Source organism: Plasmodium brasilianum, chromosome 9 (genome assembly GCF_023973825.1).
Source record: "Plasmodium brasilianum strain Bolivian I chromosome 9, whole genome shotgun sequence".
Taxonomy (NCBI): Eukaryota; Apicomplexa; class Aconoidasida; order Haemosporida; family Plasmodiidae; genus Plasmodium; species Plasmodium brasilianum.
The window spans coordinates 1,967,557-1,982,893 of record NC_090122.1 but is presented as its reverse complement, the minus strand read 5'-3'; the positions used below and the strand labels follow the sequence as shown (position 1 = coordinate 1,982,893).

The window sequence follows — 15,337 nt, the reverse complement described above, 5'->3', positions numbered from 1 at the left end:
CTTTTCCTCTTACCACGAGAACGATACCTTGATATATTATATATAGCATGTTTCGTGCTGTAGCACATTTGCGCGTATTTTCAAATACGTGTGTAGAGTTGGGCATATGTGTGGTCCACAATGCGGTGTGTGTATCATACACGGACGAGCAGTTGTGTAAGCGTGCAGTCGTATAGCCACATAAACAGGCAGACGTATAGACGTATGGATGCACGAGCGTATAAGCGTATGCATATATTTTTACACCCCTACACACACATATGTGTTGACATATAAATGTGCAAACTAGTAATTGCTAATTCAGCCACCTACATAAGCAGACTTGTATATATGGCGGTCCAATGTGCATTTGTACATAGTAATCTCCATATGTGTAAACACTCACAAATGGGTGGTCATTCACATATGGGTAGACGCTCACATACATGTAGACATTAATATATATGTCGACGCGCACATATACATATATATATATTAACCTTCATACAAATACTCGTTAATTATTCACAAAAGTACTATACAAAATTTTCTGGAATGATTTTTTTTTTGTTTTTCTCTCCCCTAACCTTTTAGCTATATTTACCTGTCTTCCACATTTTAAAAATAAAATTCAAATTTAATTTCAAATTATATTTTTTACTTTATTTTATTTCTTTTTTTTTTTTTTTTTTATTGCTTTATCTTAATTATATCTTCGAAAAAGTGCCATAATCTTGTGCATTTTTTTTCTAGCTGCAATCGGATGGTGGACACTGATATATGTTTTTGCATATACATACACATCTACGTATGTATATACATATCACACCCGAACACATATATAAATATATATATATATATATATATACGTATATTGTGTATGTATGTATATATGTACTTATACTGTGTATATTTATATACATGTACATGCGTGTATATACGTTATTAACACATGTGCAAACGTCGTGCTTCCCAAAATTTGTTAATGAAGGCAAAAAGAATAATCAAATTTTAATTTGTCAATTTACCTTAACACTTTTTAAAATAATAAGAGTTTTCTTTTATTACAAAATTTTTATTAATTTTAAATTATATATTATTAATTTATTTTATTTTACTCATTTTATTTATTTTTCTTCATTTTTATTATAGCCAGTTTAACTTTTTCCTCTTTACAAAAATCGAAATTTCATGACTTATCCGGTTGTATATGCAGTTCAAATAATAAAAAATAAATAAAAATAAAAATAAAAATAAAATATAGCATAACAATACAGTACAGTACATAATAACACGTTATATTGCGTTAAAGTGTACTGCGTTAAAATATATTACGATGAGCTATATTACGATGAGATATATTACGCTGAAATATATTCCGTTAAATAATATTAAGTCAATGTAGTCAAAAAATATTAAGTCAATGTAGTCAAAAAATATTAAGTCAATGTAGTCAAAAAATATTAAGTCAATGTAGTCAAAAAATATTAAGTCAATGTAGTCAAAAAATATTAAGTCAATGTAGTCAAAAAATATTAAATCAATATAGTCAAAAAATATTAAGTCAATATAGTCAAAAAATATTAAGTCAATATAGTCAAAAAATATTAAGTCAATATTGTCAAATAATATTACACCAAATAATATTTCATAAAATTCTAATGTGTCAAATTGCTTTAAAATTACTACTTTAATAACTGCAAAAAATATTGTCCTTTGGGTAACAGTGGAATAATAAACCATTTTAGAAAAAAAAAAAAAAAAAAAAAAAAAAAAAAGCTTGTGTATACATTATAAATTAATTCTTTCATAAATACATCAACCTATATAGTTCAAGAAGTCCAATTCATTGTTTATGTTTCTATTTAGCAGTGATGTTTATTTATATATGTACACTTAAGAGATATGTTATCCCTTTTTTTACTACTTTTTTATTTATTTATTTATTTATTCTTTTTTTTTTTTTTTTTTTATTGGTACGTTAATATGCAGAAAAATTGTACAAGAAGGTATAATATAATTACATAGTAACTATCTCGATCGAATAAACATATTCTACTGCTATTCTCATTCTGCTTTACGGAAAGCATTTAAATTTATGAGCACGTGAATACAATGAGCCACTTTGCATAATTACTGTTCAACTTTTTAGCATAATTGTATTGGTCATTAAACATTTGATTATTTCTTTAAAATCTCAGTTGAGACCATCATTGTTCTGATATGTAAAAAAAGTAGGGGGGTCGCACCGCATACGAACAGCCATACTTACACACATATATATATATATATATATATATATATATACATATGTATGTATAAGTGTGTAAATGTATTAATATATACATTTATTAATATATACATTTATTAACATGTACATGTATTAATATGTACATGTATTAATATGTACATGTATTAATATGTACATGTATTAATATGTACATGTGTGAACGTGTGTATATACGAATGTACGTACTTATGTATGTATTTTTTTTTTTTTTTCCACGCACTCTTATCGTTGCCCCCGAACAGAATTGTAGTAACTCTCTAAGTCCTTTACTTCTTTTTCATAATTTAATTCAACTATTGTTAGAAGCCGTCTTTCGATATGTTCTATTTTTTCATTGTACAATTTTATTTTATTTCTAAGTTTACTTTTGTCGCTTTCTAGAACTGCAAATTTGTTCGCTGGATGGAATGGCATGAAGTTGAATGAGCACACGATAAACATGAAAGTGAAGGTAAATAGTGAAAAGTGAAAAACGGTATATGTTATGTGGTATTCTAAATGAAAAGGATAAAGAGAAGAATGGAGAGGAAAGATTAGTCATATGAGTCGTAGCAGCACATGGTCAGGAGTATATAATTACTGTATACGTTTGCTGTTTTACACGCAGCACACACAAATATATGAATACCTATCTACAGTTACGCATTTAATTTGCATGCACGAATAGTACTAACCTTCAATCTGTTCGTCAATACTTGCATATATGCCAAGTATATTTTTTTCTTCAAAAAGTATTATACATTTGAATATATTTAATATTTCATCATTTTCACAAAAGTAATTAAGATATTTTGTAAAATTGTTCGTCAATATTTTGAAAATTTCATATATCATATATCTCTCATTCTGCATGAAAAAAAAAATGAAAAGAAAAAATTAACGCATGAACAGGTCAGCACATTGGAAACGTGCAAAAGTGGGGATAGGGAGAGAGAGAGAGAGAGAGAGAGAGAGAAAAAAAAAAAAAAAAAAAAAAAAAAAGCAAGACTCTTCTGCCTGCAATGCGTACATGAACATGTACATGGTGAATTGCGTATGATTGTAAATATTATATGTACTTATGCAACAGTGTATATGTGGGTGAATTTATGCATATGCAATTATGTCCAACTGTAAACAGTGAATTACTAATAAATGTAACTAACGTTATACTCCTCAGGGGCATCTAAACTTGGTAGGTCAGTTCCCTCCTCCGTCGCTTGTACTACTCTCCAATATTCAAATAAAATAGTAAATATTAGTTTGTTTTTCCGTACATGCCATTTTAACGTATCTGAGAAGTCTTTTCTTTCGAGCCATCGTAACAGGAGGTTTAATATCTTCATTGGGTCGAAATAAAAGAGAAAAAAAATATAAAATAATAATTACAAAATAAAATATAAAAAAACATTCATGTTAAAATTAAAGATTATTCAGAAGTTATGGAAAAAGGAATCAGGTTCATATTCTCCTGTTCGCCTTTTAAAAAAAAAAGAAAAAAAAAGCAAAAAAACGCAAAAAAAATTGTAAGCCCCAAAGCATCATAATGACCATACCGATGTCTTAACGCGAAGGGTACTTCCCCTACAGACCTTCATCAGGTCTACAAATGAATCGTTTTGAACGAACTTTTTAAAATCGTACAAATTACATAAAAATGATATATTTAAAAATTGCAAAAATAGTAAATAATATAATTCATTTTGAAGTAAAAAAGACTTCTCTGTTAATTCTTTTAATATAACGTAGTTAACAAACGGGACAAGAAAATCTTTTTCCTTTATCTCTAAATTTAATTTTATGTATATATATAATATTCCAAAATAATATATCTTTAATGAATTCATTCCTTCTCTCTCTTTTAAATCTTCAGAATTTCTTATTTTGTCCAATTGATAAATTTTATTTTCTACTTGTAAGATGAATTCTTTATTAAAATATTCCTTGCACACTTGTTCGTTATGAACACTCATGTAAAATATTATTTCAAAAAATTTTACGTATAAATAGTTGTTATATTCATCTCCCCTTTCTTTGACCTTATCCATTTCGGCTATCACTCTTACAAGTACATTTTTGTGGTTCAAAAGTTCAGAGTAGTAACTGCTGCTTACCCCGATGACCAGGTCCATACACAGTAAGTGCAGCATTTTTTTCTCTCCTTGGGTCCAAAAATTAAACGAAAAAAAAGGGGAAATTAAAATAAGCAAATATGCAAATGAATACGTGAAAATGGTATTAATAGAGAACAAATGTGCTAGCAAATACGTTTATAAATGTGCAAAAAGACGAATAAATAGGAACAAATCAGGTGAAAAAAAGAGCAAGACCCAGGGACGTGCAAATGTCCATAATACACACTGCAAACATGCAGAGCTTCACAATTGCCTAATGTTCTACCACATTAATCTAATACCTGGAAGGACATAACTATTGTGAACCAAAAAATTTAATGATAAATTTAAAATGCTCCTTATGAGAAGCTCCTCCCTTTGTTCGTTTATTTCCTTTTTTTCCCTTTCAATAGAATATATATCTGATTCACTTTTTCCAATTTTACTCACCCTTAGACTAAGGATAACGTCCAAAATTCTTTTTAAAACGCAAAATAAAATGCAAAGGAAGTCATAAAAAAGATCTCCTTTATCCTTTATAACGTTGCATATTTTATCAGCTTTAATTAGACACTCTACGCAATCAACTATTTTATTTGTATTCTCGAAAAAGGATATGTAAAGATCCTGCGTAGGCTGCTCCTTTTGCTGCTTTTTCCTTTCCTCTTGCTTCTGCTCATAACGTGTTAAGTGTTCATTCCCAGAAGCAGTCAGTAACGAATCAATGATGTTACTTCTTCCTTCTATTAGATAAGCAAACAATTTCAACAAATTAACACAAGTAAAGTCGAAAATACCCTTTTTTACGTGGTTGTATATTTTTTCTACAATGTTGTTAAGTAGTACTACTTCATCATTGTTTATTAAAAATTTCATATTTTTTCCATTTCTTGAGATAAGATTTATTAGTATTTGAAGTATTAAATAATAGTTCTTTATAATTACATTACTACTTATAAGTGGAGAAGTAAACTCTTTCAAAATTCTACATTTTATAACGTCTTTGTCGAATTCTTTATGACCCGTTAATAAAAGAAAGCAATATATAATGACCATGTCAGCTATTTCATTATTTGAATAAAAATTATTTAACGTCTCCAAAATATTACCTTCTGATATGATTTGACAATAAAATTTCGCACAGTAGTTAGATCTTATCATCCTGGAAAGAAAAATGAGAATATTGAAATGTTCGAGGGTGGAGAGAGATAGTCACAAACATACGTGCATACATACGTGCATACATACGTGCATACATACGTGCATACATACGTGCATACATACGTGCATACATACGTGCATACATACGTGCATACATACATACATACATTGGTGTGTACGAATTTATTTATTTATTTTTATTTTTTTCTTTTTCTTTTTCTTTGATTAATCTGAGGAAACTACCCCTTCCTTTCACTTTCTTACATGTAGAAGTACAAGTTATATGCAAAAAAAACAAAATATATATATATATATATATATATAACTGCATTTATAATTACTTTAACGCGTTCAGTAAAAAAAGGCGCAAGTAATTCACTACGGCCCTAATTATATGGTGAGGTCTGCTTTCCCTTCCCTTCAAATATACACTTAAGTCGAAAATAGAAAGGAAGTATTGTCTGACATTATCAGTGTATGAAGACGTATCATCATTTACTTTTGCATTTATGAAAGAACTAGACGCATTTTCAAAATTTATCAACAGTAAGTCTTCAAAAAATGAATTTTTACCCTCTTTAAACTTGTTTATTACTAATTTTAAAAAATTTTTTAAATTTTCTATTTCCTTAATTGTAAATGATTTACATGTTTTATAAAAATTTAAAATAAAACTAATTATTTTTTTTTGTTCATCAGCCGATATATTTTCAACATCCTCTTTTCCAATAAGCTTGCATATATGTTCTATACTTACTTCATTAGCAGTAAAGTTTGCATTTACAATCATCTTATTAGTATTAAATTATTTGCTAATAAAAATAAATCATACTTAGGGGTGTGGTAGGGGTGTACATGTACGTACATACATATTCCTCTCATTAATATATTTGAAAGTGTAAAGTATGGTCAATTCTATTTTATCATCTTGGAATCTTTTAAAGGGTACATTTCGGTAAAGTAAAGAAGTGTGCATTTTTTTTTTTTTTTTTTTTTTTTTGTATTTCCCTTATTTTCCTTTCTAAAAAAAAAAAAAAAAAAAAAATACATAAAAAAAAAAAAAAAGTAAATAAAATAAATAAATTTAAAGAAAAAAAAAAAAAAAAAAAAAAAGAGAGATAGAAATACAGATAAAGATAGAAGAGAAAGAACTTCTTAAACAATAAAACAAACACAGAAGATGCCAAACATAAACATTATAACCTTAGCAGTATCTATACCTCATCGCATACCTTCAGCGCTAGTATAGTCTATCCCCGAAAAACGCGCAATGAGCTTCTTTAAACAGTGCATAAGTGGATGTACCCTTTTTTCCTAAAAAAAAGTGGGAAAAATAATATTTCTTTCTTTTCTTTTTTTTTTTTTTTTTTTTTCTGTCTTTGACTTCCTCACCTGCTTCCTTCCCCCCTTCATAGTGTAAACAAATCAACAAAATGAAAATAAGACACACGATTCAAGTCGATAAACTTTTACGTTTTATATCCAGATAAAATTAATAGCAGCAGTACTAACATTAACAAAAAGATGGGAACATTTAGTGAGCCCACCTGTGAATGTACAGAAGGAGCATCTCAAATCAGAGGAACTCCATCGAGCAAAACGTTGACTAATACATTGAATGATACGTTGACTAATACATTGAAAGATACGTTGACTAATACATTGAATGATACGTTGACTAATACATTGAATGATATGTTAACTAATACATTGACTGATACGTTTACTGACGCGTTGAGCAGCGAATTCGCTATTCGTGAAAACGAGGGGTGGGGAATACCCTGTAAAGACACTCATAACAGTAACAAATTACCTACCACTGAACGTATAAAAACAAACGAAATTACAACTACAATTTGTATAAATTCTAAAAAGGAAGACGAAAAGGGAAAAGAAAAAAATTTACATATAAAAAAAAATAGTATAGATTTTGACAATTTTAATCAAAGTATATTCAGTATAAATCTCAATGAGAGAAATGAGGAAGAGAAAAATAAAAAAAATGGTAAGGACGATTATCAGAGAACAGATAACATCGATAATGAAAGGAGTAACTATACGGACGGAAATGATGTGGAAGAGGACCCAGGAGAAAGTCATCCTGACAGTTATAGCATTCATGGTACACTTGTTACACATAACGAACATATCAAGCTTACCAAACGGGGAGAGTCTGGCAAATCTGGCGAATCTGGAAAATCTGGAAAATCTGGAGAACCTGACGAACCTGACGAACCTGACCAAAATGACTGTTATGCGATAAAAAGGAAAAAAGGAAAAGAAGCCCACCACTTGGACGACCACAGCGAGGACTCCTCGGGGTATCTCCTCGATGATGTAAGTAATATTTTAAAAAAAAAAAGCAACGAAAAAATGGAGAAGAAAAATAGGTCTACCTATATTTTTCAACACAAAAAAAGAATAAAAGACAGGAAAACGCAAAAACAAAAAGGAAAAAAGAATAATCCTTTAAAACCAAATTTTTTAAAAATAAATAAGACATCAAAAGATAATATTAAAAGAGCTAGTGTAGCTACTATAATGTTGGAAAACTTTTCTAATAGCGAAATGGACTATAGCAGTGGTTTTTCATGTGATTCTGAGAGGATTAACTCGAATGAATACTAGGAATCCTTTTTTTTTTTTTTTTTTTTTGCACCTCCTTGTCTATATGACAAATTTAAAAAAAAAGAAAAATGGGCACATATTAAGCTTATAATATAATGGACATAATAATTATTTTGTTATATAAGACTCATTTCTTTTATTAATAAATTTTTTCTTTTTACATTCATAATGCATACATGTAACTTTACCATGTTAATGTAGTCAATTTTTTTTTTTTTTTTTTTTTTTACATTTATGTAGTCACTTTAAATGTAGGTATAAAGGGAAAATGCAAAAAAAAAAAAAAAAAATGAAATAAAATAAAACGAAACAAAGCGAAACAAAACAAAATAAAATAAAATAAACCTTCTTTTTGTTAATTATCTTTTACATAATAATGACTTCTATGAAGATTGATACCATACTGAGCTCATGGGTGAGCAGTAATTTACTTCTGCTTCAGTACTCACTACGCCTAAACGCCTAACTCAAAGGATGTTAGCGAGTTAGAGAAGCAATATAAATATGTATATGCGTTCATGTATATGTGTTCATGTTTATGCGTTCATGTATATGCGTTCATGTTTATGCGTTCATGTATATGCGTTCATGTATATGCGTTCATGTATATTCGTTCATGTATATGCGTTCATGTATATGCGTCTATGAATATGTGTTTATGTGTGCATCTGCATGTATGCATGTATGCATGTACGCATGTACGCATATATGCATTGTGGCTACTCCTCTAGCTTGCATAGAGTCACTCTTACTACAAGCGAATTCCTCCGATACAAGTTGAAGATCATTCTGCTTTGTTTTTTTTTTCTTTATCATATTATCTTTTTATCCCTGTTACCTCTGACAAGGTTCACGAACGTAACTTTTCACTTTGGAGTAAAATATTTGCATGCATCTTTTTTCTCAATTCCTAAGAAGTAGGCGCATTCACGCGTACATACGAATGAGTGCACATGTGGGATAAAAATAAATATACACATACATGTACATACGTACATATATACATATATACGTATACATATATATATACATATATATGTGTGTGTACCAGTTCGCACTCTCATTTCTCCTCCTCAGCATTTAGCCAGTAGGCACGGAAAAAATGTGCGTCTAGCGACGAACTTCCGGGTGTGCGTGAAATGGTTCTGCATAATTGGAGAAATAAATCGTGTCTTCAAATAATTTCAATACATAGGTTTTTCATTTTATTTTATTTTTTTTTTTTTTTATTGTTATATTGTTTTTTTTTTTTCTAAGTAAAAATAAAAACATGACCTGAAAGAAGTGCAAAATGAAAAATTTAAGTAACGTATACCTATACAAAAATAATAAATTAGAGTTGATAAAAGAATTAGAAAATGTATTCATAAAAAAGGTGCATACATGTAATAATAGCCTAAATGTGGTATTAAACAGAAATAATGATAGCACGTACAGTACATTAATTCGGTTAGACGATGCAGCTGATGGCTCTGCTGCTACTAGTACAAGGAGTTACGTAAACATTTCATCGAATGACACTTACGATTTTAACTTTATGACTAGGAATTTAATTTTGTATTCTTTTTACAAAAATGAAGCAGTGAATGAAAATTGTCAAGGTCTAAATGAAGAAAAATTCCATAACGAAAGCAATGTGTCCCATACTACTAACAGCACAGTTGGCAGATATACAAAAAATCATAGCGCACAAGACAGTAAAAATTTTAATAGGATACTATTTACGAGAAATTTAAAAAAACAAAAGGACTTTTTTATCAACGAAAAGAATAAGGTATGGAAGTACAAATTAGATGACAACCAAATGGAGGAAGAAACACGTATAAAGAGTATACCAATAAATTTTGAAAAAATATTTTTTTGCTCTTCACAGTTTTATGCAATTAACGAAGAGAAACAAGTTTTTAGATGGGACACGGATGAGACACATAAATATGATATAATTCATGACTATAATTCGAGATTTGTTAGCTATATACATTTTTCTGATAAGGTAAAAATTGAAAATATATCATGTGGACAAAGTCATGCTCTTTTTTTATCAAAAAATAAAAACTGCTACGCTTTTGGAAGAAACGATAACTATCAAGTATGTCAAGAAAAAAAAATTTTTTATAACACTCCAATTTTAATTTTATTAAATAAAGAAAAACGAAAAAAAGTTAAGTACATATCTGCTGGACATTCTCACAATTTAATTTCAACTTATCAAAATGAAATATATGGCTGGGGCAATAACATGCACAGTCAGCTATGTTCAGGCGACAATTTTGTAAAATGTCCCACGTTAATTTTAAACCAAAATATATGGACAGACTTTATCAAAAAAACATCACAATCCAAAAAAAAAAAGAGACATCTGTTGCGTAAGGAAAAGCATAAAGCGCACACAGGTGATGCGACATATAGTGGGACATATAATGCAGAATACTGTGTGGCATGTAGTAGTACAAATCAAGGGTGTTGTGCTTATGTAAAAAGCAAACGGGAAGATTACAGGAGCGGAGAGAGCTACGAGGGCGATCAAAATAGTAGCATAAGTAGCAAAGAAAGGTCATCACTAAACGTAGAATGGGAAAAATTAAAACGAATTAACGAAAATTATTTCCAGTTAAGAAAATTTAAAAATAAAAACAAATTCGAAATAGGAAAACTTTGCTGCGGTTTTTCCTTTTCCTGCATACTTTTAAAAAATAAAAATTGCTATATCGTGGGCAAAAATAATTGCCATGAAGACGGTAATGTAATAAAAATACCTAAAAAAATAAATAAAGGAAAAAAAATTGATGACGTATTTTGCAATTTTTTTCACATCATCGTTATAGATCATCTTAAAATTAAAAAAATATGTCCAACGATAATACATCCTAACATGGAAAATTCCATTATGCTCTTCTTCAATTTCAAAGTTAAAAATGAACTAAATGTTAAAATATTATTAACGGACAATAATTTTATGAACAAAAGTAAGAAAAAAAAAAAAAAAAAAAAAAATAGCCAAATTGTTCACCCTCAAAAGGGGAATATTGACCAAAATACGGAACAATTAATTTATGAACAAACTAGCCATTCGAGCTCTAATATCGAGGATGAAGAGAGAGACAAAAAAGAAAAAAAAAATACGCCTACAGACATTTTTTTTCATTTTAACTACCATAATGACATTGAAGTGATACCACATTTTAACCCTTCCTCTTCATTTGATGTCTGTCCCATAATGTTCTATAAAAAAAAAGCAGAATATTCTATATCATGTCAAATTAACAGAAATATAATAAATAAAAGACTATTTCTGACATTATATAATTCAGATTTTTCTATAAAATATAATCACAGCATCATTTTGTCAAATTATGAAGGAAAGGTACGAAATATTTTTCCTAATAATTTTGCTTTAATGCAGAATATCAAATTGAAAATTAAAATAAATAAAGCACCTATTCATGTAAAATCTGATTATATATACGTTTTATACCATTTTACCGATGATAACAAAAATTACCTGTACATGTTCAGTAAAGGACGATTAAATAAAAAAAGAACTTATATTTACACTAAAATGTCTTTCGTTAAAAGTGCCAATGGCTGTAAAAGTAGTAATAAGCACAACTGCGACAATGGAAATAACGATGCTTTGTGTTATCATCTCTCTTGTGCAAGTTTGAATGATAAGGAGAACTCTCCATCCACCATACATAAATTTACAAAATGTAATGTACACTACTCTTTCGGTTATAACTTTTATAAAAATTATTTCCCTATTACCATTATAAAACCTGACATACTAAACATTACACCAAATATTATCAGCACGCGGGAGAACAATGTTATTATTAACATAAACATGTTGTACCTTTCAAAAAAATTTCCATTTATTCATGTTATTTTATATAATCCTCATCTACAATTAATAAACAAAAAGGCCTACTACAATTCGGACAATAATAATTATTTTTTTTCCACCCCCTTAATTCCGATTACGCTCTTTAAAAAAAGTCAACTAGGTAGGTCCTTGCACTTAGAGAAAAAAAAAAAATAATACATATACATATATATATATATATATATATATATCTATATCTATATATATATATATATATACGTATGTACATTGTGCAAATCCCCGCTCCCGCGAACAACGCATGTGTACATGTATATATATGCCTATGTACTCATTACCATGGGCGTAGTTATAATGACAAAAAAGCAAAATAAGAAAAAATAATATGAACGAGAATTAAAAGCAGTTATAGCTACCCAGATGAATTGCAGTACCCATAGTGTTCATCAGTATTAAACATCTTTGTATATCTATCATCATTTATATATATTCTTAACAATTTGCAGATTTCATAATATTTAATGTATTTGCTTCGTATAATAACATTGAATATAGCCGAGGCGAAATTCTGCTAACGGTTTCAAATATATAAGATTTTAGCGATAAAGGTGAAAAAATGCTTAAAAGAAAAGAAGGAAACAAGAATGCCCAGCAAAAAAAAAAAAAAAAAAAAAAAAATATAAACAAATAAATAAAATAAAGTTAGCAAAAGTGGCAAACCATTCATACAACTAATATCCATGTGACTACATCAATTCTCAAGTTCCTTTCCAAAAAATGCATAAACCACACAGATAACTGAGCACGACCATATTTACATACATAATACATACGTACGACTTTACGGATGTCTTTAAAAGTGAAAGATATGACCCCTTGAGCAAGTGTTCCTATACCACATTATTAATTTAAATTTATACATTATCACATTATATTATTTATTTTTTTTTCATTAAATTTTACAACTATAAATAAATGGTAAAAGTATTCATTAAAAAAATAATGGAATTACAACACATAATTTCAATATGAATATCAGTATAAAACTATTTTTGTATTTATCCATAAGTATACTTTGATAATAATTATTTATATTTACACAACATACATTATTAATTTAAATCTGTATAATACGGGAAAAAAAAAAAATAAAATAAAAAGTACATAGTAAGGAGTAAAAAAAGGTAAAAAATCTAAAATGTTAAATAAGAAATGAAAAAAATTACAAAAAATAAATAAATTTATAAAGATATATTTTTTTAAATTATATATATATATATATATACACGCATATTCATAAAACACACTTTCAAAAAGACAAAAGAATTAATCCTATTTTTCCTCATTATACTAATGTATGTATTTTTCACCCCCTGTTGCTTTTATATCTACAACAACAAAAAAAAAAAAAGGAAATATTATTTAAAATAAAATATGTTTGCATGAAATATCTACATAAACATGCGTATGTGTGTGAACATACGAGTCGTACATATATATGCACATGCATATATAACATACCTCTTCTATTTCCAATTTCCTCACATTATTCATGTCTTCTTGTGCTTCTTCGTCAGATTCGTCGTCTAAAAATTCCACGCCATTCTGTCCATCATCGTCAAAAATATCCGTTTCGTTTATTTTAGCTGTTTCTGGTAATTCTCCATGTTGTTTCAGACTTCTTGCCTCATCAGGGGTATATCTACATATATGGACATTTAAAATAAAATACGGTTAAAAAAATATATGCTCTTACATACCGCAGAAAATATTTACATTTACACTTTAACATGCACATGTGCAGACATACATGTATTGTTCATAATTTTATCTTCTATGAGAAAAATAATTTTCAGATATGTATGGTTACTTCGCTATAACATCTGCTTTGCTATCTTGATAATCTCTCAAGGACACTAAAATGATATCACCCGAATTTATCCAAACTCTCTTTCTCATTTTTCCCCTAAAAAAAATGAAAAAAATTAGTAACTAGTCCCCATACTTTTGCATACCCCCAAAATATAAACACAAATGTTCACATATATATATATATATATTCAAATAAGAGAATATTCACTCACATGTACCTTCTCACACATGTATTTTCCCACACATATATATATATATATATATTTTTTTTTTTTTTTTTTTCCTCCCCTTTTGGACAAACCTAATGTGACATAATCGTTTAACTCCATCAAAACAATGGGCTTCTAATCTTCCATTTCCCAACATCCTCAAAACTTGAGCATATTCTACAAAATAAAAAATAAAAAAAATTAAGAAAAAGCATTACTTCATTTATCCACTAAAAAAATACATGACCTGTACATATTTACATGTGCATACACTCATTAGACAAAGGGTTGCATTTTCACAGGGCAATTAATGAACAAATGTAAAAATTTTTCCATATGTAAATGTACACATATATATATATATATATATATATATATATATATACATTCGCACATGTATTACTTTTATATTTTTTTAAAAGTAAATTTAATAAGTATTATATCATGTGCACGTTACCTTGGTCTTCTTCTTTGTATAATAATTCTCTTTTTTCCCCTTCGTTGTCATTTTTTCCTCTCCTCCTATTTTTTCCTCCCTTACCTGTTCATATTTATTTCAGTGTTCATAAAAAAAAAAAAAAAAAAAAAAAATTAATGTGACGCGAAGTCAATTAAATTGAATTATGGGGAATTAAACTGAATTAAGCAGCATTAAATTGGAGCTATTTTTTAAAAATTATTAATGTATATACGTATACATTAACATATAAATATAAGTATATATATATGCATATGTACATGTATATATATATATATATATATATATATATATATATATATATATATATATATATATATATATATATATATGGATGGATACTATTCATCCATCCTATGTTAACAAGCAAAGCAGCTTCATGGACAGATAAACAAATATAACACGGAAAAATTGTCAGGAAACTTAAACATTTAATATAAGATACATTATTATGCAAAAATGTTGTTTTAACTTTAACCTTTGTTTTTTGGCATCTTTTTATATAATTACATAAAAGACAGTTATTATTATAATAATTATAAAAAAAAAAAAAAATAATTAATTCTACAACTATGCACGGAAATAATCTTTGCTCTTCTTTGTTTTTAAGCACATAAAAAAAAAAAAACAAATTTTTTTTTTTTTTTTCTGTACTTTGTGTAATACTACTATATTTTGTTATAATTTTTAAATTATGATTATTCACTAATTAAATGTAAACGTTTTACGATATAAAAGATTAATGGAAAATTTGTAACTGAGTAATTATTAGATGCTACAGGAACT

At 27.9% G+C, this 15,337-nt stretch overlaps 4 protein-coding genes across 4 annotated transcripts; 2 read left to right on the top strand and 2 right to left on the bottom strand.

Annotated features, from left to right (window-relative positions):
- Positions 1 to 1,320: 1,320 nt before the first annotated feature.
- On the bottom strand, positions 1,321 to 6,313 carry MKS88_003032 (uncharacterized protein; the record flags this gene model as incomplete). The annotated part of the gene is made up of 8 exons (XM_067216090.1): positions 1,321 to 1,653; positions 2,004 to 2,051; positions 2,510 to 2,652; positions 2,944 to 3,115; positions 3,415 to 3,588; positions 3,805 to 4,409; positions 4,665 to 5,524; positions 5,865 to 6,313. The coding sequence occupies 8 exons, from the start codon at positions 6,311 to 6,313 to the stop codon at positions 1,321 to 1,323; spliced, it is 2,784 nt and encodes a 927-aa protein (XP_067073604.1).
- Positions 6,314 to 6,703: 390 nt separating this feature from the next.
- MKS88_003031 (uncharacterized protein) lies at positions 6,704 to 8,151 on the top strand (the record flags this gene model as incomplete). Its single annotated transcript, XM_067216089.1, has 2 exons — positions 6,704 to 6,766; positions 6,982 to 8,151. The coding sequence occupies 2 exons, from the start codon at positions 6,704 to 6,706 to the stop codon at positions 8,149 to 8,151; spliced, it is 1,233 nt and encodes a 410-aa protein (XP_067073603.1).
- A 1,291-nt stretch (positions 8,152 to 9,442) lies between these two features.
- MKS88_003030 (uncharacterized protein) lies at positions 9,443 to 12,190 on the top strand (the record flags this gene model as incomplete). Its single annotated transcript, XM_067216088.1, has 1 exon — positions 9,443 to 12,190. The coding sequence occupies one exon, from the start codon at positions 9,443 to 9,445 to the stop codon at positions 12,188 to 12,190; it is 2,748 nt and encodes a 915-aa protein (XP_067073602.1).
- Positions 12,191 to 12,404: 214 nt separating this feature from the next.
- MKS88_003029 (translation initiation factor eIF-1A) lies at positions 12,405 to 15,045 on the bottom strand (the record flags this gene model as incomplete). The annotated part of the gene is made up of 6 exons (XM_067216087.1): positions 12,405 to 12,560; positions 13,514 to 13,694; positions 13,863 to 13,958; positions 14,166 to 14,250; positions 14,531 to 14,614; positions 15,030 to 15,045. The coding sequence occupies 6 exons, from the start codon at positions 15,043 to 15,045 to the stop codon at positions 12,405 to 12,407; spliced, it is 618 nt and encodes a 205-aa protein (XP_067073601.1).
- Positions 15,046 to 15,337: the final 292 nt, after the last annotated feature.